At 39.8% G+C, this 25,098-nt stretch overlaps 2 protein-coding genes and 1 long non-coding RNA gene across 7 annotated transcripts in view; 2 read left to right on the forward strand and 1 right to left on the reverse strand.

Moving 5' to 3' along the window:
* The first annotated feature begins 385 nt into the window (after positions 1–385).
* Positions 386–18,198, forward strand: ccdc92ba (coiled-coil domain containing 92Ba). The gene is made up of 4 exons (XM_044120519.1): positions 386–1,066; positions 2,780–2,924; positions 8,577–8,624; positions 13,340–18,198. Exons 2-4 carry the CDS (start codon positions 2,792–2,794, stop codon positions 14,044–14,046), a joined length of 888 nt encoding a protein of 295 aa, XP_043976454.1. The 5' UTR covers positions 386–1,066; positions 2,780–2,791; the 3' UTR covers positions 14,047–18,198.
* Positions 10,208–13,722, reverse strand: LOC122833168. Its single transcript, XR_006370934.1, has 2 exons — positions 13,585–13,722; positions 10,208–10,612 (listed from the first exon to the last, which is right to left on the reverse strand). It is a non-coding gene; the product is annotated as an uncharacterized LOC122833168 (long non-coding RNA).
* A 1,030-nt stretch (positions 18,199–19,228) lies between the features above and the next one.
* Positions 19,229–25,098, forward strand: part of LOC122833169 (lissencephaly-1 homolog) — a 56,953-nt gene continuing 51,083 nt past the window's right edge. The window contains exons 1-2 of one of the 5 annotated variants that reach the window (XM_044120522.1): positions 19,230–19,398; positions 19,495–19,691. In XM_044120522.1, the coding sequence (XP_043976457.1) occupies positions 19,565–19,691 (127 nt within the window). In that variant the 5' untranslated portion in view covers positions 19,230–19,398; positions 19,495–19,564. Of the gene's footprint in view, positions 19,692–21,706; positions 21,872–25,098 lie in introns of those variants that run through there. The other 4 variants (XM_044120523.1, XM_044120521.1, XM_044120524.1 and 1 more) reach the window with 4 other exon arrangements.

The raw sequence follows: 25,098 nt of genomic DNA on the forward strand, positions 1-25,098 counted from the left end.
ACTGATATTATTTTTGTTTAGCTTAATTTTGTCTTCTAGATTTGATTTCTCACCTCCTTGTATGCCTTTACTCCGCCGACCTTCCGCTCTCTCCCCTCACACCTGCAACCTGTTAATTAATCAGCGCCGGTCCATCCAGCCAAACTCTCCCAGTATTTAGACACCTCTCTTCCTCTCGGTCCTCACTGGTCTGTGCTTCTTCCTGCTCTGGCTCCCAGTATTCTCGTTCTTTCTTCCTCTTCTTTTTGCAAGTCTTTGTTTAATTACTATTCCATTAAAATCTCACCATCGCCTACGTTCGTCTTCATTTAGGTCCGAGCAAGACACAAATACCACGACTACTATTAAAACAAAAAACAAAAAAAACGACCTAGTTATTATGCAAAAATACTTTCCAAAAGAACACACAAAAACCCAAAAAGTATTGACACGTATATCAGCTCTATTTGTGGGAAACAAAAAAAAAAAAATCCTTTCTCTCTCTTAAAAAGTTTTACTGCTGGGTTTAGCGCTCTCTGAGGGACAACTTTCCTGTTTCTGCCCTCCTATATTGATCCTGATGCGTGTTGACGCGCAGCTGTCAGGTCCTCTCTCCTCCAATCAGCTGGCCCTCTCACTCTGTCGTACGATGCTCTGATCGCGGTGGCTTGTTTTCATCATTTCCATCCAGCGGCTCTGTTCTCCACTCCGCGGATGAAGAAGGAGCAGAGGCATCCTGGGAAACAATCATAATAATATTAACAATGGACTGCGCACCGCCAGGCTGTCCTACATCCCATCCTTGATCGATGCTCTTTCCGGCGTGGCTCGGCGCGGACGTTGCAAGGAGGAGCGGCTTTGTCGGAGGACCGATGGGGCCGCGCAGCCCCTCTCTCTCCTCTAAATAAACGGCGTCACATGCCGCTGGGAAGCGCTTTATCGCTTCAGATGAGAGGAGTTTCGGTGAATGTCGCATCCCGCAGAATTTGGAGCAGCGCCTGAGAGCAGCATGCCCAGATCACAGGACGTTTTATAACGCGTCTGTGTCATTTTCTCTTGAATCAACCTGGTTAGCCTCACTTTGAAGGTAAGCAAGAGTCTTTCTTGGAGAGCTGCCTGCATCCTCTGCTAATTTGATTCATTAGCAGGGGCGCCTCTAGAAAGTTTCTGAACGGGTGGCCGGATGGGGGTCACTCACCTTGGTGCACCAAAACTAAAACAACAGAATTTCAAGTGTTGGTGTGATGTTGTTGTGTTTTGGTAAAGGCAATCAGTGAATGAAAGACACTTAAAATATTGGCTATTGACTAAGAAGGTCAAAATGGAAAATGCATGAATAAATAAATTTACCATCTTTACATCTTGTCATGTTACTTAAACACAAACTTCAGTGGGATTTTTTTATCTAATAAGCAACAAGTTTGTGTGAAAATGTCAAGTAGGAAAAATTTATACATAATATATATATACATATATGTCATACATTTTTTTTAAGAGGAAACAAGTGCATGCAAACATTTAGCAAGATGTGAGTTGAACTTATGGGGTCAGATTAGTTTTGGCTCAAATGAGATTTAAAAAAAAAGGTCTAAATTAGCTCATCTTTCTAAGAAACTTTACAAACGTCTCTGTGGTGCTGAGCCATTTAATTCGGCCCCCTGAGTCGATACTTTGTAGAAAGCTTTGGGCTTTGTCTCTACCAGCTCAGCTTCATTCACACTTTGTTCATTAAGCGTTCCCGCTGCATGATGCTGCCGCCAACGAGATTCGGTAGAGTGATGTGCTTAAAGTTCAACTTTGATCTCATCTGACCAGAGAACAATTTTCCACAGCTCTCTATGTTTTTTTTTTTTTTGTTTTGTTTTTTTAGTAAATTACAAACTGCACTTTATCTTTCATAGTTTTCTTTCATCAATTGTTTTCTTTTCCTTAAAGGTCAGATTTGTTGAGTGGTTGACTTGGATTTTTTTTCTGTCAACTGATTTTCCCAACAGCGTTGTTGATCGCTGCAGCTCCTTTAAAGTTGCCATGGGACTCTGGCCTAATTTTCAGACAATATTCTGCTTGATTAGTGATCGGTCAAGTCTTGCTAGATTTTTAAAAAAAAAAAAAAACGGGGCGTGCTGTGGTGGCGCAGGCGGTTAGCACATCCCACGGTTGGAGGCCCCAGTACTCGCCGCATGTCTTCCCTTCTTTCCTGTCTGCCTACTGTCTCAAAAATACGAGTCACTAATGCCGCAAAAACTCTTCGGAGGAAAAAAAAGAAAACAAAAACAAAGTAGGTTGTGTTGACAAAGAATCAAACAACCAGGTGTCTTTTTCCTCGCACTCCAAAACGCCTTTTTTAAACCTAAATGTGCCCAAACCTCCAGCTAAAGCAGCTCCTTGGCTTTAATTTCCTAAATTCATGTAAAATACACAAACCCTGCATGTTAAGTGAGGTCAGTGCCTCCTAGGAGCACCCCTGGTCATTACTACCTAATTTATAGGATCAGTGTGGCCTTGATTGAACAGATTTTCTTTTCTTTTTTTTCTCCCCACCAGGGAGTCTTTTATGGGCTCCAGTGTCCCTTATATGACAGTAGGCTGACAGGAAGGGAGGAAGACATGCGGCAAATGTCGGCCGGGTCCGGGAATCAAACCCGTGACGGCCGCGTCGAGGACTAAAGGCCTCCAAATGTGGGTTGCGCTATCCCCTACGCCACCACAGCACGCCCCAACAGATTTTCTTCTGTTGAGCTTCACAGAGTGGTACGTTCAGAAAGTCAGCCTCTTATTTGCTCTCCCTCTGTCCCTGCAGACTCCTGCAGCCATGGGTGAGGAAAGCCGCCTCTCTCATCAGATCCAGAGCGTGGAGAGGAGCGTGGTGTTCCTCAGGCAGGAGCACCTCACTCTGCTCCACGGCCTCCACCTGGAGATCCTCTCCCTGCAGAAACGCTGCTCAGGTGAGGGGAAGCATGCAGCTGCCTGTGTAACCCTGACGCTCCAGGAATGTCTGTTTGATTCTGAACGCTGCTTTTGCAAACTGATGTTTTCCCTTTCTGTGTTGCTGGCATAAAGATGTCAACATTTGGAAAGGATTCCATTTTATTTGTATTAAAGTGGATTAGATAAAGGTTGAATTCCAATGCATGTCTTTATGTGGTAGATATATTTTTGAAAAATCTAAGTTTTTCTTTTGTTCGATTGTTTATGCAAAAGGAGTAAAAAAAATTAAAAACGTCATGCTTTACAAAAAAACGTAAGTAGCTTGTTGCAGATTATTTATACCATTCTTACTATTTAATTATCAAAATTTTTCCTGTCTCATACTGGTATTCTGATGTATTTGGTGACCTGGAAAGGCCTTCTTGTCATCACCCTAATCTTTAGCACAGATTAGATCCAAGTCTGGACTTTGACTGGGCCACCTCAGTACGCTAATAATGCTTCTAAGGGGAACGGTCACGTTAAACTGTGAATAATTTTTGGCTTTACTATAATGTTGCTCCAGTTTACACTAAGAACTCCCCAGACAAAACAACAGCTGTAAGGTTGCTGTGTGAATGCTGTAGATGTCTCAGAGAGTTCACATTCCAGTGACACGAATGTGACGAGAATCTAGTTGCCAAAATAGCGTCAAGAATTCAATTTTATTACTTTGGATTTATTGTTTATTCAGATAATTTAAGAAACATGTTTAGGAAGTGATTATTTTTTTTTCTTTCTTTTTGTATTTGAAAATGTCTAAATATTTTTCAGTATTTAATTTCCTGTGATCTCACCCTCAGGTCAAAGGTTTCGTTTGTTAATCCTCTTTAAGCATCCTGTGTATTTTCTGGTCAGTGACCACAGCTCTTAACTAATCAAGAAGGACTCCATTTATTAATCCTTTCTCCCCAAGACAGGAGTTGACCAGTAAATATAGACTCCTTCATTTATTTATTTTTTGTTAAAAACAACTCATTTGGGTATTTTATTATAATCCATTAAGCTTCTAACTCTAGTAGAAGAAAGCAGCCATTGTTTGACTGATGTGACCACATCACCATGAGTCACGCTGAGACAGAGGCTACACGATGACATCATACAGCTTTCTTGTTTGGAGAGTAATGGATTCGTCTTCTATGCAAACATGCTCCCGTATCCTTCGATTTACGGAGATATTATTCATTTTTGGGCATTCCTTGAAATAATTCTTCTGGCTTTTGTCTCCACACAATACCTCTAATCAAACCTAACTCAGTTTGAACCCTTTTAGAAACTAACACAGCTTTTTGTCCCGCCATGAAAAAAAAAAAAGCAACACACTTGTCTTTTTTTTTTTTTTTTTACATTGCCAGACATGCAGTAAAATATGTCTGCAGACATAGGGGTAATTGTTTTTTTATTAATCCCATAGCTCCGGTAATCCATAAAAAAAAAAAAAAAAAAAGGATTGTGGTGCACAGACACAGGCAGAGCAGAGCAGAGGGGGGAAGGGTTGGTGTGTTTACGTGAGAGAGATGGATGAATGGCTCGGTGCCATGCAGGGTGACCAGCTGTGCTGAAAACGACCCCCTTCATCACTCTGCAGCCCGCCGCTCTCAAATCTGGTCAGCGCAGCGGGACCGGTGACATCACACGCCTCCAAAAAATGAAACACTCCCACCACCCACTGCTTCGCTCTCTCCTCCTTTTTCTGCTTCCAAGAGATCTTCCACTGCAGATGCCATGAGAGACTATTTACAGTTTTGGGCGCTCGCTGATGCTCAAGTTTCTCTAATTTGTGAAGTGTTTGAACCGTCAAGAGAAAAAGGCGAGCATCCTTAATAGAGACAGTTTAGAAAGCTCAAGAACTGCACACCATTAGAGGAGCACCATTGGAGTTATACTTTGTATCCCAGTATAATGAGATTTTTAAAAAAAGCAGCTATCATGGCAAAACTCTCTACATAATTATACAATGAACCTGTTATCACAGCATAACGAGCCAGGTGTCGTGGTTTTCAGAACAGGACAACTGAACGTTCATCAAGAGAAAACAAATCTGAGGTCTGACTTCTTAATGCGAAATGCTAAAGAAGTCATCTCAACAGCACAGCATTAAAATATATATTTCAGCCTTCAGTTTAGTCGGCCTCTCTTGCTGAAATCTCCCCATCCACCTCCACGATCGCACAGCTTTTATTGAAAGCTGTGTCGGGTAATAAGACATGCTTCCTTGCGCAGTTTTGGAGCATTTGTGTTTGCAGTAACACCTACATATGCAATAGGTTTTATGAAGGGGGTGTTTCCTAACGTCTGCACATGAAATGTGTGTTTTCAGTCAGTTCACTAATCTGCCGCCTTGAAGGTTGCTGCAAGGTTGAGCCGAGCCTGTTGCGATCATCAGCTGCGTCTTTCTATTGCTGACCTTTTATTGCTTCCTGAATTTTCTCATCAGCATAAATGCCTCTTTGCTGCTGTCTCCTTCAGCCACAAGCTAATTCACTTTTTTTAAATTAGGTCTTTTTTCCCCCCTCCCCTGCTTTAGTGCACGTTTATTGTCTGTGTCAGTAGGTTTGTCCTTCAGGATATCTTTGCGGCATTCAAGGCAGAGTCGATGAAACAGAAAACCTCTAAATGCTCAGTTCTGGGCTGCTGGAGATACGGCTGACCTACAAAGCATTACTGGATGTTGCAATGTGCTGAATGCTCTGTTTTCAGTCCTTCCTCAATATCGGCATGTTGTTAATGAATTGGCTGCATAAATACCTTGTGTTGAGGGTGCAGGAGGATAACAAGAAGTTGGTGCTTTTGAAGCTCTTCAGCTGTCCTTTATTACTATAAAACCAGCTGCTGGAAAGTTTTCTGACAGTATTTCCATCACTTTCCCTGTTGCTACTGTTCCCTCTTCATTCTACCTGTCTCTCTTTGTTCTTGCCAGCTGCAGAGTGGAGGAAAAAAACAGTGTGACATGAGGATAAGAGATGGGAAATGGGAAATAAATTCAATGATTTACAAAAGTAAATAAGTTTTTATCCAGACCTGTCACAATAATAAAGTTGTCTGCTCGATAAATTGTCCCAGAAGTTATTGCGATAAACGATAATATTGTTCTTTTGTAACAATTTTCAAGTAATATAATGGCATGGGCATAATAATGCCCCAACTCACTCTGAAAGATCAATAAACTGTAAATTCTAACAAGCGTTGAACACTGGAACTCTTTAAATATCTAAAATAAAAATTAAAAAACAGCAAATAAAATGAGTTATTAAGTCTCTGTGAACAAAATTATCCCTCAAAAAAAGGGATCGTTGAGACCAAAGCACCAAACTGAAGACTTTTGTCATCCAGTTTTGGTGAAAAGGGAGAGAAAAGGGAGAACGGATTGAGTTTGTTTGAATTTATCATGCGATTAATGGAATTATTGCTTATTGCGAAAGGCCTATCCTTATCATCTAGTAAAGAAATTCAACAGTTTGGAAGGTTTGTGCCTGAAAATAGACATTTTTAATATGTCTTCTTTTAAATATTTCCTCTTACAGGAATATTTCTGTACGTTCAGACATATCTGAGGATGAAATGAGCCAGTCGTTGTCCCCCCACAGATTCGCTGGCTGAGCAGATGTCTGACGCCGACTGGCTGATTGACGGGCCAGACACAAGCAGCCATCCTACTACGGCTTTTTGCTTCAAGCTGTCTTTGGCCCGACAACTGGCAACTAATAAATGAGCAACGCAAACAGAGTAGTCGGGTGCCTGAAAAAAAATGATAGTAAATATGATCATAATAATCCTACTTTGGTTTTGTGCCCAGTGATAAAAAGGTGTTTCCACCCCTGAGTTAATAAAATGGGAAATGAAGAGATTTCGTAGCGATGAACTGGTTGTTTACAGACCGTGATGCATTCAGGTGAGCTTCAGTGATGTGGGAAACGACAAGCCCCAGAGAACTATCCCAGGCCGGATCCGTTTCCATATGGCTCATCGTCATGCTCAAGGTTGAGAGGATGAGAATGATTTCCACGTTTTTATCAACGTTGGTAAATCTCCTGCTCTAAGAAGAACTGAAACAATTATTTGTACTTCCTTCAACTTCTTAGTAAAAAAAAAAAGTCTTTTTAACAGTTTTCTATTCTTGCACTTCCTGATTTGGTGTCATTTTACTCTCCTTTTTCTGCAAATGGCTTTGAATTACCTGTATGATAAAAAGTATAAAAGTAAAATTGTCTTGTATAGCTGACAAATATTAAAGATCCAGCAATCAGAGATTTTTTTTATCTTTATTTTTTTTTTAAGTTTTGACCTACTGATTCTCTAGCTTTTTTTTTTTTACTTTCTGGATCAAATGAGAAATTAGTCATCTTCAAAATAGAAATGCTTACAGCAAAGGAAACTAATTAAAAAAATATTCTATATTAATTTGTGCTTTAGGTCATTGACATTGAGTCTTATTCTGTGTTTTTTACCTGTAGTTTACGTAGATCTTTACCTGAACTGTGGGATTTCTTAAAGGGCCAGTGACCCAAACTCTGAGCTGAATAGAGTCTACTTACTAATGTGTCCAAATTGCCCCCATTGGTGCCCTTAATGCCCCTAATACTCTGATTGTTTTGACTATAATTTATAAGTCTGTCATTTCCAACCATATCGTAATTGAAAAGGCCTTTTGGGTCAAAGATGAAGCATCTTAAAGAAACAGGAGAAGACTAGTCTCCCTCTACTCTTAAGCCTTTAGGATTTTTTTTTACAGGCTCTCAACATTTTCTAACACAGCATTAAATTAGGACCTGATAGTTTCAGATGAACTGGTCACAGATCTGGGGCGATCAAACCAAAAATCCCTCATTCCTGTTTATGTGTGCCTTCCCCTTTAAGGTCAAACTGACCCCTGGTGTTTCTTTTTTCTTTTTAAAGGTTTTGTTGGCTCTAGTGGCCTTTATTTGAAAGTAGCTTGACAGGAAAGAGAGTAATGAGAGAGGGGGAAGACATGCAGTAAATGTCGCCAGGCCTGGAATCGAACCTGCAACCACCGCCACGAGGACTAAAGCCTCAATCCGCGGGTCGTGCTTTAACACGACCCCTGGTGTTTCTATACAGGCATTACGAGGACAGAAAAGATTCTTCATCACTAAACAACTTGCCTTGTGATGATCCAAACCGTCTCAGTAACCTGTTACCTGTTGCTTTTTTATGGCTTGTATGAAATATAGGTTTATGTTGAGACTTTGATTGTTTAGGGACCAGGCTGTGCAGCATCGTCAGCTGTTTTGTTAAATGCGGCATGGTTTGCAGAGCAGAAAGCCAAATGCTGAGCTTGTGGATGGTTTCTGTTTCTTTATGTTTCCTCTTGAACCTGAGCCACCAGTTTTTTATTTAAATATGTATTGATTTCACTGAGGCGCTGTAATCCATGTAAAGGAACACTACAGACCATTTTTAATAGATTATGTTGGGACGGCTCCACCAAGTCTATTCCATGCAGTTTTTGATGATTTCACATTTTGTTTTGAGTAAATTATTCATGAGTTTTCTGAGGATGTGCTATAAACTGTAGCTAACATGTGTTCAATGGCGAGTGTAAGCAGAATAAATAAAAGAAAATACGATTCGTCTCTGTGATGCAGGTTTTTGTTCTTTTCTCATTTCAGAGCTGACGAGTGAGAGGAAATCGAACCCTCCAGGCAGGACACAGATAGGTATGCACTTTCTGAAAGATCTGGAAAAGTCTGGGTTTATTTTTAATAATTTCCATATTCTGGATAAGCACAGAAAGGTTAAAACTGAGTTTGGGTAAAATGTTGGTTCCTATCTAAAAGTCAGAAACCCAAATCTATGAAAAACAAAGGGACCCTTTGCATTGATGATGACTTCAGTTGCTCCTTCACTGTCAAACACACGGATGACTTGCAGTTTGTCTTACTGACACACACTTATTAAAGAACAAAAAGGGGCTTTCCGCAGCTTGTTTGGCCTGATTTTAATGTTTTTGAACTAGATCTAAAGTTCTTTGTTTTTTTTAATTGTTAGTCTTTGTTTTGGAGTCGAACAAAGCATGTAAATCTTTATTTAAAGAAAAAAATAAATTAATTAAAGGATTGCATCATTGGCCCCAGTCATTTAGAGGATCTGCATTTTATTCTTGATAATTCAGTTCCAGTCTTATGTGTTTGAGATTCTAATTGAACAAAGTTTCACTTTGCTACACTGCTGAATAATAAATAAGTTTCAACCGTGGTAGTTTCATAAGAAAGATTACAAAATCAAACTAAGCAAATGTTTAATACTTAACTGCACATATTCCCCTCAAATCTGACAGAAAACTCCTGATCAAGTCTGAAAAATATGGAAAGTTTGAAATGGAAAGTATGTGCCACTGGTTTTATACGTCTTTCTCAACCTTATCTTGTTCTGTTATTCAAAATTATTAGTGCAGGTTAAATTTTTCACATTGTCTGGTTAAAATCACAAACTTTATTGTATTTTTAATTTTTTTTTTTTTTTTTTTGTGACATATCCAAATAAAGTAGTACTTATTATGAGGATGTAAACAAATGCCTTACTTTGTACAAGTAAAAGTCTGTAGTGTGGCTTATATTTATATTCAGTCACCTGAACAGAAAGTGCCAAATGGCATAGGTAGGATCATGTTGCTAAGAACCTTATTTTTATTTTTTTGCCTTGCATTTAACCTGGGAAGTCCCACTGAAATTGAAATATATTTTAAAAGGGAAATCTGGCAAAGAAGGCAGCACCAATTTTGCTACATTTAACAACCCAAGATCAAAATCAGTACGATGAGTTGACATTTTTCACCTGCTTAGAATTTATGTATAATAATTTGAGCTTGAAGCAGAAACTCAATGGGGATGTGAAACAGCAGAATATTCAGTGATCGTAGGTCGTTGTTGTTTAGAGACAAGTCAAATGAGAAGTGATGAAACCTAAAACCACATAAATATAGATTTCTGAGCATATAAAGAGAGAAATAAATCTCCGTGATCCCATTTAGTCTTTTTTTAGTATTATTATTTCAAAACTATGCGCAACTTTGCATTATTCTATCACACAAAATGTACAAAAAAACCGCACTAAAAGCTGTTCCTGTAACGAGCAAAGTGTGAACATTTGCTGCCTCTTGGATTTTTATTCTACCCTTTGCTCTGAGGACACAAAGACGGACGAACATTTGCATCTCCAGCTGACCGCCCCTCCCGTCCCTCAGGGGAACTGATCCCTGTCGTCCCTGCATCCCTAAGAGAGAGAAACCTCTGACAAAGCATTCGCAGGCCATGAATGTTTTATTCCACTGGTCATATGTGCAGATTTGCTGTGTGAAAAAATTTGCAACAGCTCTGCCAGAGTATGAGACACACACACACACACACATCATGGCTGATGTCCAGTTGTGGCTGCAGAGACAGGCTCCATTTTGTCACATGGAATTAGACACTGAGAGGAGAAAGAGGAGTCAAAAGGCGAGTGAGTGTGGCTGCTTGGAGTAAGAAGTGGGTTTTGGCTTGGATGCATTACTCAGCCATTAGATCCCTTTTTTTCCAGGGCAGGTTATCCCCCAATCCATTAATACAGCATGGCCTTACAAATCGATCCATTCCCCTTCTGCTCCAGTTTCTGGTGGAGGTCCCAGTGGGAGTGTCTGCTTACAGACTTCACTCAGACGTAAGGCCTGGAAAAGAGAGAGAGGAAGAAGTGGGAGGAGAGAGGCAGCGTGAGGTGGAGAGGAGAGGGATGAGGAGTTTAGGACGCGGTCTGTGACAGATGTGGAGGATGGGAGGATAAAGATGGGCAGATAGAACTACAGCTAGGATAAAAAAGAAAGCACGCCATCTCTAATTTCTAGGGATTTAGGTATCAAGTCGTAGCAAAAACGATCTAATCTTCAACTGGGGGCAAATGCATTTGTATCTAATTTAGTTTATTGTTTTCATTTATTTCATTTAGAAGAAAAAAATGCATATTGTACCCTTGAAAAAAGGAACAAAAAATGTATGCGTCCACATATTCACAAATATTTACAATAATAATACAATAATAAGATATTGTCTGAGTCATCCCTGTTCATAGTGTAATAAAACTGTATTTAGCTTAAAAATAAGTAGGAAGAAGATTGTATGTTTGCCATTGTAATTTGAGAAGTTTTAATTTGTAATAATCTCATCAGATTACTGCTGATTCATATGTATCGTTAAGAAAACGTCCCCATCAAACGTACTTAATTATTTAAGTGCAGACATCGTTGTTTTGGAGCATGATTCATCAAAAATAATCTGACAAAAAAAAAACAACTAACAAAACGTTTTGCATTCTACATATTATCAACATTCAAGCAGGGAGGTGGAGGTGTGATGATGTGGAGCTGCTCTGTTGCCTTTAGAAGTTCCTTCTGCTGCAACGCAGTGCATCACCACATGGTGGCACCACTTGCCTTACTGCAACCATTAGGTCATCCTTTTATTCTTCTGTGTATTTTTGTGTGCTCTCTAGTAACCTATAGTAAAGTTGGCACTTAGTTGTTTTTGTTTTGTTTTTTTACTTCAGCTGAATAAATACTTGTAGGAAGTTAAAAGTTGTTGCTCATTCGCTACCAACCTACACACGTCTGACTTCACCTCCGCCTCGCATTGCACGCTTGAGGAAACTCAAGCCCGCTTTGGGTTAGGCAGCAGGACAATGATCCACTGCAGATTCACTGAACTTCACTGACTCAGGATTTTTAGCCTGAACCTGCTCTCCCTGTTGGCACTGAAACGGCTCAAAGGTTCTCCGCAGAAACTAAAAAGACAAGTTAAGCAGCACATCGTGGTAGATCTAACTTTGGCAGGAAACCGACAGCAGATGAGTTTTACTTTGGGCCTTTCTGTTGAGAATAATACATATATACTGGTGATTCCCAATATTTATTAGGTGGACCAGTCATCCTGTCATGTGGAGGGACTACAATAGAAGTTGATGGACAACAAAATACAAGTCTGTCATGAATTAATAATTTCTCCATTATGTTTGGTTTCTGACTAGAGGGAAAGTCTCCAACAGGAAGGATTAGACATTACCTGCAACATGCAGAATATGTGTGAGAGGAATCAAGCATCAAGGTGAACACATCCGGTGCAGTGTGAAATACAGTGGTGGCAGCATTATGCTGTGGAAATTTTTATTTTCAGCAGAAACAAGGAAGCTGCTCAGATTTGACGGGAAGTTGAATGCAGTTAAATACATAAAAACGTTTGAGACCTCCAACCCTAAATAATACTGCCTGAGTTACAACGGATTGGCTTAAATCAAACCAGATTTAAGTGCTAGAATGGCCTACTCAAAGTCTCGATCTAAATCCAACTGAGATTCAGTTAAAATTATTATTATTATTATTTTTTTTTTTTTAAATGTCACGTTCACAATAACAACACCTTAGCTGACAGAAGCTGTGGCATCAGACATGGAGCAATAGCACCAAAACCCTTCCTGTTCAACGGTCGGCACAGATGTTGAAGTTCTTCTAGTGCAGAAGATGGAGTGCATCGTCCCACAACAGATACGGCTTTCTATGGATCACCATTTCGGTTTGAAAGAAGCCGACTGGTTGAATCATTAGACTGCCCTTTGAGGAACGTCTGTTTACTCAAGACAGACCTCATCAAGAGAAGATCTTTCTATTGTGGACCGACCACTGAGTAGATCCAAGTATGTCTCTCAGACATCACTTTTAGGTCAAGCCAAGTTTATTTGTATAGCAGATTTCAGCAACAACTGTCTGTAACAGGTGGGTACTAATAGGAAAACAAGGTGCAGCTGTGAGGGAAGAGCAGAAGGCAGGATGAGGGAGAGAGAAATAGCTCTGGGGAGCTAGAAGTAAACACTAACAAGGGAGAAGGGAAGCACAAATCTAATTGCAACAAAGAATAACTAAACTTAAGACATAGTAAATAACTATGAAGTAGCTGAAATGACTAAAATGAACTGCTCTAAAATAAGACAGAAACAAGGATGATCTAATCAAAACACGAATAGCACAGATATCAAATGACCAAAAACAACCCATAATCCTGACAGACAGGTTCTCAAATGTATTAAGGTTTTGACCGGATCATTCAAACATACGAATATGTTTAGACCTAAAACTCTTGAATGTAGCTCAGGCTGCTAATACTGAGTCATTTTACCAGAGCACCCCATGTTATTTATATCTAACACATGACCAGTTGCTATCTTTAAACAGAACCTCTTCTGGATTTTTTTTCCTCCATCACTTTCTTTTGCTTTGCCACTTGTCCATGAGGGCTAGACAGTAGTTTCCCGGTCCTGCGCTTGATTTTATCTGAGCGTATAAGGGTGAAAGGGCCCTATCAATGCACTAAACAATTATAAGACATTCATATTTGCTCTGCTTCTGTGACAGAATTACTGGAGGAAGAGGAGATGCTGGAGGCCCGCTGCAAGGAGCTGGAAACGCGTCTGGACGAGCAGGAGTACACTCTGGGAGAGCTCCGGAAGGAGCTGGGTCACAAAGGATCGCTAGTGGGAGCCCTCAGAGCCAATCTCAAGGAAAAGGAGCGTCACTTCCTGGAGGAACTAAAACGGCGCAGCCACTGCTCCACCGTCCTGAACACGGAGCTTCAGAAGCAAACGGAGGCGGCAGCATACCTCTCCTTCCAGCTGCACGCCGCCAAGCAGAAGCTGCACCACCAGAGGATGCAGCAGAGGCAGGGACTCCTGGCCAGAGCCAGCAGCCAGGGGGTCCAGCTCGGAGCCGAGCAAAACTCCCCCCTCGCTGGAGCCTCCCCGTCCTCTCCTGTGGTCAAACCCAAGCGTAAGAACATCCGGGTGTCTTCCAGAGTGGAGCGCGCTCGGGAGTGCGTCCCCATAGAGAAAGTGCTGGGCCCCGCGGAGCCCACAGCCATGCCGGACCCGGCGCTCTTCCTGCAGCCTCGCAGGCGCAGAGCGCGCTCCAGACACACTGTGGCACAAAGACAGCCGCCTCTGGGCCTGGAGAGGGACGACCAGGAGGAAGGAGGCGGGGAAGGAGTAGTGGAGGTCCACGATGACGCAGCCAGACTGATGTCTACAGCAGCAGCGCCCCCTGCTGCTCAGACCAACGCAGATTAGCGTCTGAGCAGATCTGCTTGTGCCTACAGTGCGATCGCTATGCGCTATCTTCCATCAGACTGTTAATACTATTCACTTTTGCTCTGCACCTTGACTGAATTATTACCGAGACTGGTTTTAGCTATTTAATTACCTTACACCTACTGCTAATACTTTTCTAATAATCTTTAATATAATCCTAAAATAACTTGCATAGCAAACGTCAGTGAGTGTCACGACTTAGGTTTGCACTGCTGTTAGACGCTCTGCGTGCTGTGGAGCCTTAATTTTAAAGCTTTGATTTGTAAAGACGGTGAGTTTGACCTGGGCCCAGTCCACTGAGAGCTTCCAAGGCCGACTATAAATCAGGCTGCGTGTCCAAGTGTTTGTGTCCTCCGACTGAGTCGCAGCTGAAAATACCTGAGCGGGAGCAGAGCGGTTGTGTGTGTTAATCACAATGAGCAGAATATAGCACGTGAAAAAGGACAGTTTATAATTATTTTAGAAATTGTGAGGCCTTTTTTAGCAGACTCTACTGCACTTTCAGATTTACAAATCTGTTTCCTGAATACCATTTACTTAAAAATAGTTCAGAAGTAAAATGTTTTAAGCTGAAAAATGTTCTCGCAACAGCACATTTCATTTCAGAGGCAAAGGGCATATAGGCTATCATATCTTTTTCAACTTTTTCTTTTCAGGCTTATAGCTCAGGATACCTGAACTTGAATTTACAAGTACAAAGTAAAAAAATAAATACACAACAAACTCAAAAGTAGTATTGTGTAATGCAATGTCAACCCAAGATAAAAGCATGCATATAGTAAAAATTCCAGGCGTTCAAGTGGAGATTAATGTCTATTTTTTCTTAAAGAAGAAAGACAGTTGTTTAAATAATGAGCTCGACAGTAATTGTCTAAAACATAGCAGAAGTGACTGAAAACAGCTGAAAGTCTCACTTTTCTCCAAACAATCCGCTCATGTTTTACATAATTGTTATGATTGTGTCACTACAGTGACACAGTTGTCAACAGGCTGGTCTGGAGACTCTTTCTGCTGCTCCTCTCAAATGTCTAGACTTCGCTCAACACAAAAACTCATCTGAGTTTTAAAATAACCACTTCAAACTTCTCAGGTGTTGTTCGAAGGGCTGGTAAAATGCTAACATGGAATCTGTCATTAATTTGGCTCAGACACTGGGGGGGGGGGGGGGGGGACTGCGGTTTCAGGTATTTTTTTTTTTGTACCAGCATAAGACGGATAAAAAAGTAAAAAACCACTGAATTTCCAATATCTCTATATTATTTTTGAAACATGTCTGTAGCGTGCTAGACTTGCTTTAGGTAAATTGATTGTCTCTTGAGTTTTCCTTCTAGTTTTTCATCCACAGACAAAATGATCCTTTGAAGAAGACAAAACTTTAGAAAACAAAAAGAATCAGATGTAGTTCCAATCTATGCAAACATTAACACACACACACACAAAAAAAATGTACATTTAAAATAAGAAAAGTCACTCTTCCATCTTTAATAAAAATTATTTTTTTGCTATGGAAAATACTCCAGTAGTCAAGATTAAAAGCTGAACTTGTGCCTCAGTGCCTCTTGTTGATCTTCAGGGTTTTTCTTTGGGTTGAAACTTTACAGAACAAGGCCACATTCAGGTAACAACTCAGCTGTGACTCGTTGGACCATGAGATTTGGGTCAGCTTTCCCCTTCGTCATGTTGCCATGGTAACCCAAACTCAGAGGCGCCCACGAAGGGGCAAGGGCCACCGCGATAAGCTTACTCACTTTATTCGGTCAGACAGTTTTATGCATCACATATTTTATAAATATGATAATTTTTTTTATTTTTTTTTTAAAGATACATATAAGCATATTGATGTCATTAGTGTCATTTTTTTGGAGTTTGTGAAGATTATTTGCAAACCCCTTCGAAAAATTCAACCCAACCTCCTTCAATTTCGGTGTCCTTTTAAAAATCATATGGTACCAATGCCCTTAGCTAGATTTATTTAATTTAATAGGTGTTGCTAGTGATAAATCCTAAAAAAATAACACTTTGTTTGAAGGGGTGTGCTTAAGCCTGACATGACACTGTCATACATGACATAACATCTGTCATGAACAAGGAGTCTTCATGAACGTTTGTGAATGTTGTCATTTGGTGAATAATGTCACTTTTAATGCAAAGCTGACTATTTTAATGAACTTTCAATGCTAGTTTTAATAGAACTTTACATTAAAAATGTCATTAAAAAGTCCATCAATAGTCCATTACACTTTTAATGCAACTTTTAGTGCAACTTTGCCTTAAAAAGTGTCATTATTTACCGAATGACACTTCATGACAACAGTTGTAAACATTCATAAAGACTTCTTTATGTTCATGACAGGTTTTATGTCATGTATATAACAGTGCCATGTAACACTTCAAATAAAGTGTTAAAATATTCAAAGCTACATTTTATTTCATTTGGTATCTTGTTGCGTACTTCTTTGTATTACAGCAAATTTCCATTGACTGTGGTTCTGATTTCTGTTAGCCCAACCCTATAATTATGACCAATAATCTAACAAAAAAAAAAAAAGTCTGTGAACCCTTTGTTTATACGACTCCATTGTTAATTGGATTCATATAAACAAACTGCGCTGCAGTGGACATGAACAGAACCACTTTAAATCGTTAGCTGAACCAAACGGCGAAGGGGCGAAGTGACCAGCACCCAGTCTTCCTCAGGTGTGGTTTGTCTGCTGAACTGCGACTTCATTTGTTGTTGTTGTTGTGTTGGAGTTTCTTTTGACCTCAGGAGAACAAACAAACAAAAGAGCTTTGTCTTTAAGGAGTCTGTACGTTTTAAAGGCTGGTTTACTCGTTTGTGTCTCTTTACTGTCAAAAATCTTCACGAGGACAGTAAAGATCCAGAAAGACGGGAGTCGTCTCTGTCTGGACATGAGAAGGTGGTGTCCTCTGGTGTTATGCCACTAAAATATAAATTAAATTCCAACTTTTTTAAATGTCTTTTAGGGATTGTTTTTTGTCTACTGACTGTAAGAAGGTAATCTTTAAAAAGTAGCTACTTCTCTGTAGTTGCAGCCTTATAGCAGAGGATTTGTGCACGATGAAATAAGCAGGGCAGGGTGGAAACTAGACATTTCTTTTCAGTTTGGGATTTATAAATATATATATATAATTTTACTGTGTGTAATTCTCAGTGTTATGCTCTGAATTTTCTGTATTATTAACGTCAAACGTGACTTTGCTGCTGTCCTGATTTGCTTCCTTCCTAATCTCCAAGTTAAATGTTTAGCACTACGTTTCACACATATACGACATGTTAATAGATGATTAATTATTTGTATTTATATTTAAGATTACATATTCTAAAATGAGCTAAAAAGGAATTACCTTTATATTTTGTAATAATCTAACCTGAGTTTGGTTTGTAATTTTGTCTGATAGATTTGTGTTTTTGCTTCCACTCCTTAAGCAAATAGGAATATTATTATGTTTCTTTATGGACTGTCTTAGTTAAAATGAATTATTTTGCTAAATATATTAACCCATCCTCTGGTTGTTATTTTGTTTTTCCAAGACAGCTGTTGGACTGAAAATAGGATATGCGGACTTTAGACTGTTAGACTCCCTTACTGCAACATTTTTCTTCCACGTCTTCTAGTTTTGCACAAATTAATCTCAACACACTTTCAAACCTAGAATTTTTCTTTGAATATTCCAGGTGCAGTGACTCATCCTAGCCTGGATTGATCATTTCCAACTTTTTACAACATATTAAGAGAAATCTTAATCATAATTCTTGAAAGATTTACTCTAAGCAGCAATGCCTCTACACTTTCTCAGTGTTTCGGTCTAAAGTAGATTTTTCTGGACTGTATTAATTTACCTCCATCAAGCCACTTCTTGGACATGTTTTCTTGTTTATTTCTAGCAATAATGCTGTGTGGGACTCGACATGGGATGGTGTCCCTTAAGGTTCTTGTCCTGGTTTGGCCTGTGGCTGAGCATGAGACACTGATTACCGCATATACTGTGCTGGCAACCTACAGTGAAACTGTACCAAAAATGGAATAAAATGGGGGACTGCTGAGTGTGCCGATTACTTTGTCGTTGACAGTTAATCTGAGGCAATTAAAAAGAAATTTTGCAAGTGTATTGATGAATTCACAGGAAGAATTTTGTGTTATTTTTGCAGTCTTTTCATATTTAGACGTATCATTATTGAGGAAGAAAATGGTTGTCTTTTCGTGTGCATTTAACTATTTAGTTTTAGCTTAGCATAAAATTATTTCTTAAAAGATTTAGACACTATTAGACAAATTTTCACTCTTCAATTAGGAACGTTTTTACATCCTGCTGGTGACAAATGTTTAGAAATGTTATACTAGGATTGTGTGCAGGACTGTCATCCTAAGAAAAGGTAAGAGATCGTAATCCTTGAGTATAAATCACTTCATATTTATTTGGATGCTGGTGTATAATTTTAAACTAATGAATAATAAATTTAGTTAAAGCAGATTCCTCTTATATATTTAACTACTGACAAATAAATGTAGAAATTACTAGAAAAGAAAAGTTAAGATCTGGATAAGACAAAACATTTATAGACATAATTATTATTGTTGTTGAGGGGGTGTGTATATTTATTTACTTAAGTTAACATCCAATTACTTCTTTCTGTGTTATTAAGCATTTTCCAGTAAGTTGTTTTTTTTTTACATTTTATTTATTGATTTTTTGGGAATACAGAACAAGTGATAGCAATTCATCTGACATAAGATTTACATTAAACAACCTAATCCTCAAAGTAAACAAATATAAGTAATAAAAGAATAGAAAACAAATGAATAGCATGCATATCAGAAAAAACAAAAAAGATTTTTTTAAAAATCGCATCATTTTCTTAATTTTCTTCATAATGTCTCAGAAACTCGGTGGTTCCAAACAATACTTGATGCCTTCACCCACATTATTTGAGTTCCGGTAAAATGTTTATTTTAATTACTGTTTTTTAGTTTCAAAACGCGTACAGTCATAACACACTAACTAGATTCTGTAAATGTTTTTATTATTAGTCCTCTTCATGATGACTTAATTATAATTAGCATTCATCTGGTGTAAGAATAACAGAGCTCCTCTGTCATCGTGATTTTTCATTTCACAACACTCCTTTCATTGCACCACTTTTGCCTCTGCTCGGGGTCATTTGTCGCATGTGGCTTTCCGTAGCGCCACGCTCGGTAGGTGGAGATCGTCTACGCAAAGGCAAAGAGGTCAAGAGGAGGGGAGGGAAACCACGTGTGTTGAGCACCACCACCATGTACAGCTCTGTCCTTCCTCTGTAGCCTTGTTTTTGTAAGCCGCTGCTACCCTTCGCATGTAGACTCCGGACCCGGTGTGAGCCTCAGAAGCGGACCGGTTCTGATTCTGCTTTTCGACTTAAAACCACAGAAACACTGCTGAGAGCTGAAAGCTGCACGGAGGGGGGGGAGTTTCTGGAGCCACACACTGACTGCCTACCATGGTGAGCAAGACAGATGACATCCCGGCGTCAGTGCCTGACTGTAATCCGGTGGATCTCCAACTGGACGGAGCCCAGGAGGGCACTGGAACCAGTAAGGGCTGCCTGAAGGAGTCCTGCGGCTGTGGTGAGTCCTGCTGCACACCGGCTGAGGTCATCAGGGATGCAGCGACAACACTGTGTCCTCCGAACCGGCGCAAGCCTCCCTGACTGTGTTTAGTCACATTTGCGTGCATCGTTATGATTTTTAAGCGCCTTCACTCCGTTGCACACTTCAAAGTATAAGAGTAAAGGGTAAATATGCTGTCCACTCATCCCGAACGAGAAGTATCCCACGCTCTTGGTGACACCTAGACTTGCCTATTTAAGCTTTTTAGACTTTGTTCTAACGTGATTTTATTTTAAATTAATTTAAATGCAGGTGCTGTAATCTAATATTGCTTTCAGACGTAGGCTATGCTAGCTCGGGCGCTTTCATAACAACTCCTGACCCAAATAACTAGTTTCTGGTGTCTTATGTCCAAAATACAAAGCGTCTGACACCCAGTTGTTTGACAGTAACAAAATCTATCAATGTCCATAAAATTGCGCTGCTGTACTGCAGTTTATTGCAGTGACTGTCATGCACTTTCGTCTGACACTAACATTAAACCATGCTAACTCCAGCAGCTCCAGCTCCGCACAGTTAGCTTTCCCAGCTAGCATGCGCTTTAGCTATTGCTCTGTCCAAATCTTTTCAGACCAGAGAACCTGAAAACGTGCGCTAAAAAAGCCGGATATCTGTGTTCAGACTTGAATCGATAGAGCAGCACATGACGGTGTAAGCCAGTTCACCCCGACGCACATGTTCGCTAACAGCGTGTCAGAGAAGCCGACTGAAGGTCACCTTCACTGGAGCCTCTCTCTGCCCACAGACACGCAAAGAGGGCTCGGACACACGCCGAGTTTTGCGCTACAGGGGCCGTGTGTTGGTCAGTTTAATTGACAGGCGTGGTCCGTCGTTATAACTTGGTTTAAAGTCGGGTTTTCTGCTGCGACGCCGGTGAGCCACTCAGCGGCTAGCGGCAACACTCTGACCGGCGTTGTGTCGCAAAAAGCGCCGTTGCCGTAAAAAGACTTTCCTAACAAGAAGCACATTTAAAAAGATTCTTGTAAAGTAGTTATTACTGATGATGCGCTAATACTTTTATGTACTTTAATTGATAACAGAACTATAAATAGTTATTTTATAATGTAGTATTAGGTTGAGGCTGAAGTTAGTATACGATTCGGCACTCCACTAAAGGACTATTGCACTGTTTTTAAGGATTCTGGAAACTCTTTGATTAGCTATACTTGAAAGATTTACTACAAATCTTTTCTGTTTTTTCCGCACAGTTTCAAAATTCTTTAAAATAGCATTTTTTTGTGTTTAGAACAGAAATCTCTGAAGTGCTGCTTTGGGGACCTTGGATGATTTCAGTGTGGTTCCAGTTTGCAATACAAAACTTTTTCATGATTTGGGTCAAATTAGCTCAAGTACCCGTAGTTGGTTTATGAAGACACTTTTAAAAATAGTTTTAGTAACAGGTTTTTTGAACCTGCATAAACTTCTGAAGAACACTACATATGGTCATTTTTCACAAGACACATTACAAATATTCATCCAATTATTCAGTTTTGATTTAAAACTACACAAATTTTTAAGCCCAATAGTGCTTTTAACTTGACCATATGTTTCACTTTCATTTTAATTTTAAAGAAAGTAGGACCACAAGCAAATTAAATTTATTAATATTTGTATTTAATTCTGATTGTGATCCACAAGTATCTTGATTTTGGCCAGTGTGGGAAAAAGTTTGGACACTATTGACTTAAACCACTATTTATATCCCAAACTATTCATCTATTTGAGAAACCAAATATATTTTTTGCACATTTAGGACATATTAACCTTTTTGTAAATGGAAGGTTTCACACAAGTCAAACCTGGATGAAATGATTAAAAACCAACTTCAGCAATTTATTCTTAAGTACTTCATTTTTGGGGGAAAACGCGTTCCTTTTGTGGTTAACAATTGGAAGCAAACTTGTGTTAGATTTTAAACCGAAGGTCGCCCAGAGGCTTTAAAATCAGCGTAATGGCCCTTTAACCAAACAACAAATCGGACACCGACTTCAGCGTTGCCGTACTGGGTGCTGATGACGACAGAGTCGCGCTTTACGGCACAACACCTGGAAGCGGAAGCTGGCTGTTGCAGAAGTCATGGTGTGCGGCGAGAGGAGGAAAGGTTACGCTGAAAACACAGCAAGGGTTGCATAAAAAAGGTGAGTGCGGCGGAGGTTGAAAGTTGCTGTCTGGACTGTGAGCTGCCGCTGGAGGCAGATGTAGCTGATCTGAGCTCCGTCAGGTCAGACGGTGGAGTTTAAAAGCTGCAGAGCTCCAGGAGACACTGCAGCCGGTGGTTCAACGTGTGGAGAATACACTGAATTGGCTCTGTCTGGGTGACAAGGTCCGATCAGCTGCTGCCGCATAAAGGGGTTTCAGGACTGGATGATGAGTTGTCACTCACTGATCATCAGATTCAGCATAAGGAAACTAAAATTAAAAGGCAGCACTTTCATTTATGAAGTTTTCTTCTTCTTAGTAGTTGGGATTTCCCCTCATCGTGTCTTTCTAATCATGCAATCTAGTTATCTCTCATTTATGTTTGTGAACAAATGTTCCTTGCTTTCAAATGGCCCTGCAGTTTGTGTTTGTTTGCATGAGACCTTAATCAGATTCGTGGCCTAATCATGTGTCAGAGAGGAGTTGTAACAGGAGCAGGCTCTCTGCGGGTGGCACTGTGGACACATTAAGGTGAGGGTCACTTTCAGTGGCTCTAAAGAGCTTAAAGCTCTCGTGAGTGGAAGAGCAGCCCAGTTAATCCAGGAATCACTGACACCCTTGGCATCGATGCTTCAGTGCAAAAAGATCTGTCATTTTTAGTACTTTCTAGACATGACACGATCTAATAATCATAACAGCAACAATCATTGACTGCTGCTTAAATAATTATTAAAACTTGTAGCAAAACTTAGAATAAGTTTGCATATATTAGTCTTTCATTTGTGTTCTTTGTAGACCTACAAGTTGGTTAATTAGTCAGGCTATCAGCTCTGGTAATGACATACCACTGGTAACTTGCTGACTGTATATTTAGAATAGCGTTGCCTTAATGCAAGACATGAGTGTTCCTTCTTTCAGCCACCTGATTGACAGTGCACAGCAACAGGTGATGGAGAGGGAGATCAGTACTGCTTCTTATTTCGATACCAAAACTTTGTGATTAAGTTGAAATCATTCACCAGTCATAAATATTTAGGTATTTTTGTAAATATATTTTTAATATTGTCTTATAAAATAATCAGTCTGTCCACCTTCTGGGTTTCTACACAGGCCTGAAAAGGATAGAAAAGGCTTTTAATCATTTTTTGTTTTGCCTGAAATGAGGATATGTGTTTAAGTTTCCAGATATTGTGACTTATTCTAGTTTTTTTATTTTTTTTTATTTTAAAAGATAGAAATGTACATTTTTGGAAAATAATTTATACTTTTTATAGATTTACATAAAACTTGTCTTTAACCAGTTCGTTTGTTTGGGTTTGAGAAGCCACATGGAAATACAAGCTCAATTTGAATATTTTATTATTTTAACCCCGTTACACTTTACATAACAGGTGATTTTGTTTTTACATTTAAAGCAGTCTAAAGCTGTTAAGATTTACTGATCGAGGCCAAGTAATGATTGGAGAAATGTAAGTGTCAGATATTTTTAACGGAGCTGATCAAAGTTAGATCAGGTTACCATGCCACCAAATCAGACTCCAACTTCAGTGGTGCTTTTCATTATTTACCAAACATACAGATCACAAATCCTCATTAGTGGATGAGGATTTGCAGGTCAAACACTTTGTACTCAAATGTTCAGGTTCTGAAGTTGAAGTCTGGATCTGGAACAGTGTATATTGCATTTCTGTAAACAGAAATACAGAGAGGCCTTGTGGGCTGTTTTTGCTGTCAGGGTTGTCAGGTTGGTTAATTTCGCTCTGGCAGCAGCCATGGTCCCAAAGTCAAGGGAACCATTGCTGTGAATGAGTGAGTTTGTTGTGAGCCTTCACTCGTTAGTGGAAACATGTTCTCGTCACATTGTGTCTAAGTTAAATCCGTGTTTCATGGATTTCATTCCTTGATCTCCCAGAACCCCTCCTCAGCCTCGAACAGTTTAATTGTGTGGCGTCTGGTCGGCGTTCGCCTGACGGCTCTTTGCTCTGATCCACAGAGCCTCTAAAATGAGACACAGGTATCTCTTTAGAAACAACATTAGATCCTGTCCCTTCATTTAAATGCAAACACTTTGACTCTGTTAGCACTTATTTGGTCTTGTTTCCCTCAGTTATTAAACAACTTTATTCCTCCAGTTTGGAGCTTAATGGACTCAGATTTTAAAGGATTAGTCTTTGGGAATTTGTTCCAATTTGTTGACCTTGTTGCCTTTGATAAAAGCTGCTACTACTAACAAAATAAAAGCACCTTATGTTACGTTTCCTATAAGGTGCCAGCATGTTTTTGCAGGTAGATAATTATTTTTTTCATCGTAATGAACAAATTATTGGGCAGTGAGTGGAAAAAGAATTATACCGTCTTTACAAACACTTTCTGCCCCCAAAATATCGGCCGACGCCAATTTCAGTGCTGATCCCTGTAAAGATCATATTTGGGCCGTTCAGGCAGCCATGAAAAAGTAGGATTTGTGTCATAATTCTGCAGTGGGATTGTAGCAACTGATGTAGTTAGAATAAATTGTAGATCACGTTTACTGTCATCTCCCATTTGGGTGGCAAATTTAGCATTTATCTAATAAAAAAAAAACAAAAAACAGCTGCATGTGTATCGGTCTGTCTGATGTGGAGGTAGAAAAGCAGGAGGCTGAGCACATGTCCCTGAGGAACACCTGTACACAGAGTAGAGGGATTACGTTACGTAAAATAATCCCAAACCATATCCTTACGTATATGTATATGTGTATTATTCTGAAGGATGTTACCAGAGTCCGGTTGAGACGATGCTCTGCTCTGGTACCGCATGAACACGGATCAAGCTACACTGCAACACTCGACACCGAGCCCTCAGCTGCCTCTAACGTATTAGCCGGTGTGACCTCTCTCAAGCTGTTGTGCTTGTTATTCAGAGCGTGCCTTCCTCCACCTTTTCAGCGCATTCATAGCCAACCGGGGTCACCGTCCAGCAATGATCACCCCTCCCCGGCCCCCTTCTCTGTCTTCAGTAACCCTGACACCGTTAAACTCAGCAACGAGCAAGGACGCGATTTGCTGGCAGCAGTCGTGTCCCTGTGAGGGAAAACAGTTGTCTGACAGACACATAGTTGGCCTAATGTTTGTTTAATTTTATGTCATGCTTCTTTTTGGTGGTTTTGGGGATGTTTTCGGGAGAGAAAGGTGCAGTTTGTGTATTTACAAGAAGCGATGCCTTTAAATTTAGATGGTAAGTGAAA

The sequence above is a fragment of the Gambusia affinis genome, linkage group LG06 (genome assembly GCF_019740435.1).
Source record: "Gambusia affinis linkage group LG06, SWU_Gaff_1.0, whole genome shotgun sequence".
NCBI classification, from domain to species: Eukaryota; Metazoa; Chordata; class Actinopteri; order Cyprinodontiformes; family Poeciliidae; genus Gambusia; species Gambusia affinis.

Bases quoted from the DNA above. Each gene is read 5' to 3' on its own strand.
- ccdc92ba (XM_044120519.1), top strand. From the start codon at position 2,792: ATGGGTGAGGAAAGCCGCCTCTCTCATCAGATCCAGAGCGTGGAGAGG. The intron at 2,925-8,576 runs GTGAGGGGAAGC...TTCTCATTTCAG, and splicing joins CCTGCAGAAACGCTGCTCAG to AGCTGACGAGTGAGAGGAAA. The intron at 8,625-13,339 runs GTATGCACTTTC...CTTCTGTGACAG, and splicing joins TCCAGGCAGGACACAGATAG to AATTACTGGAGGAAGAGGAG.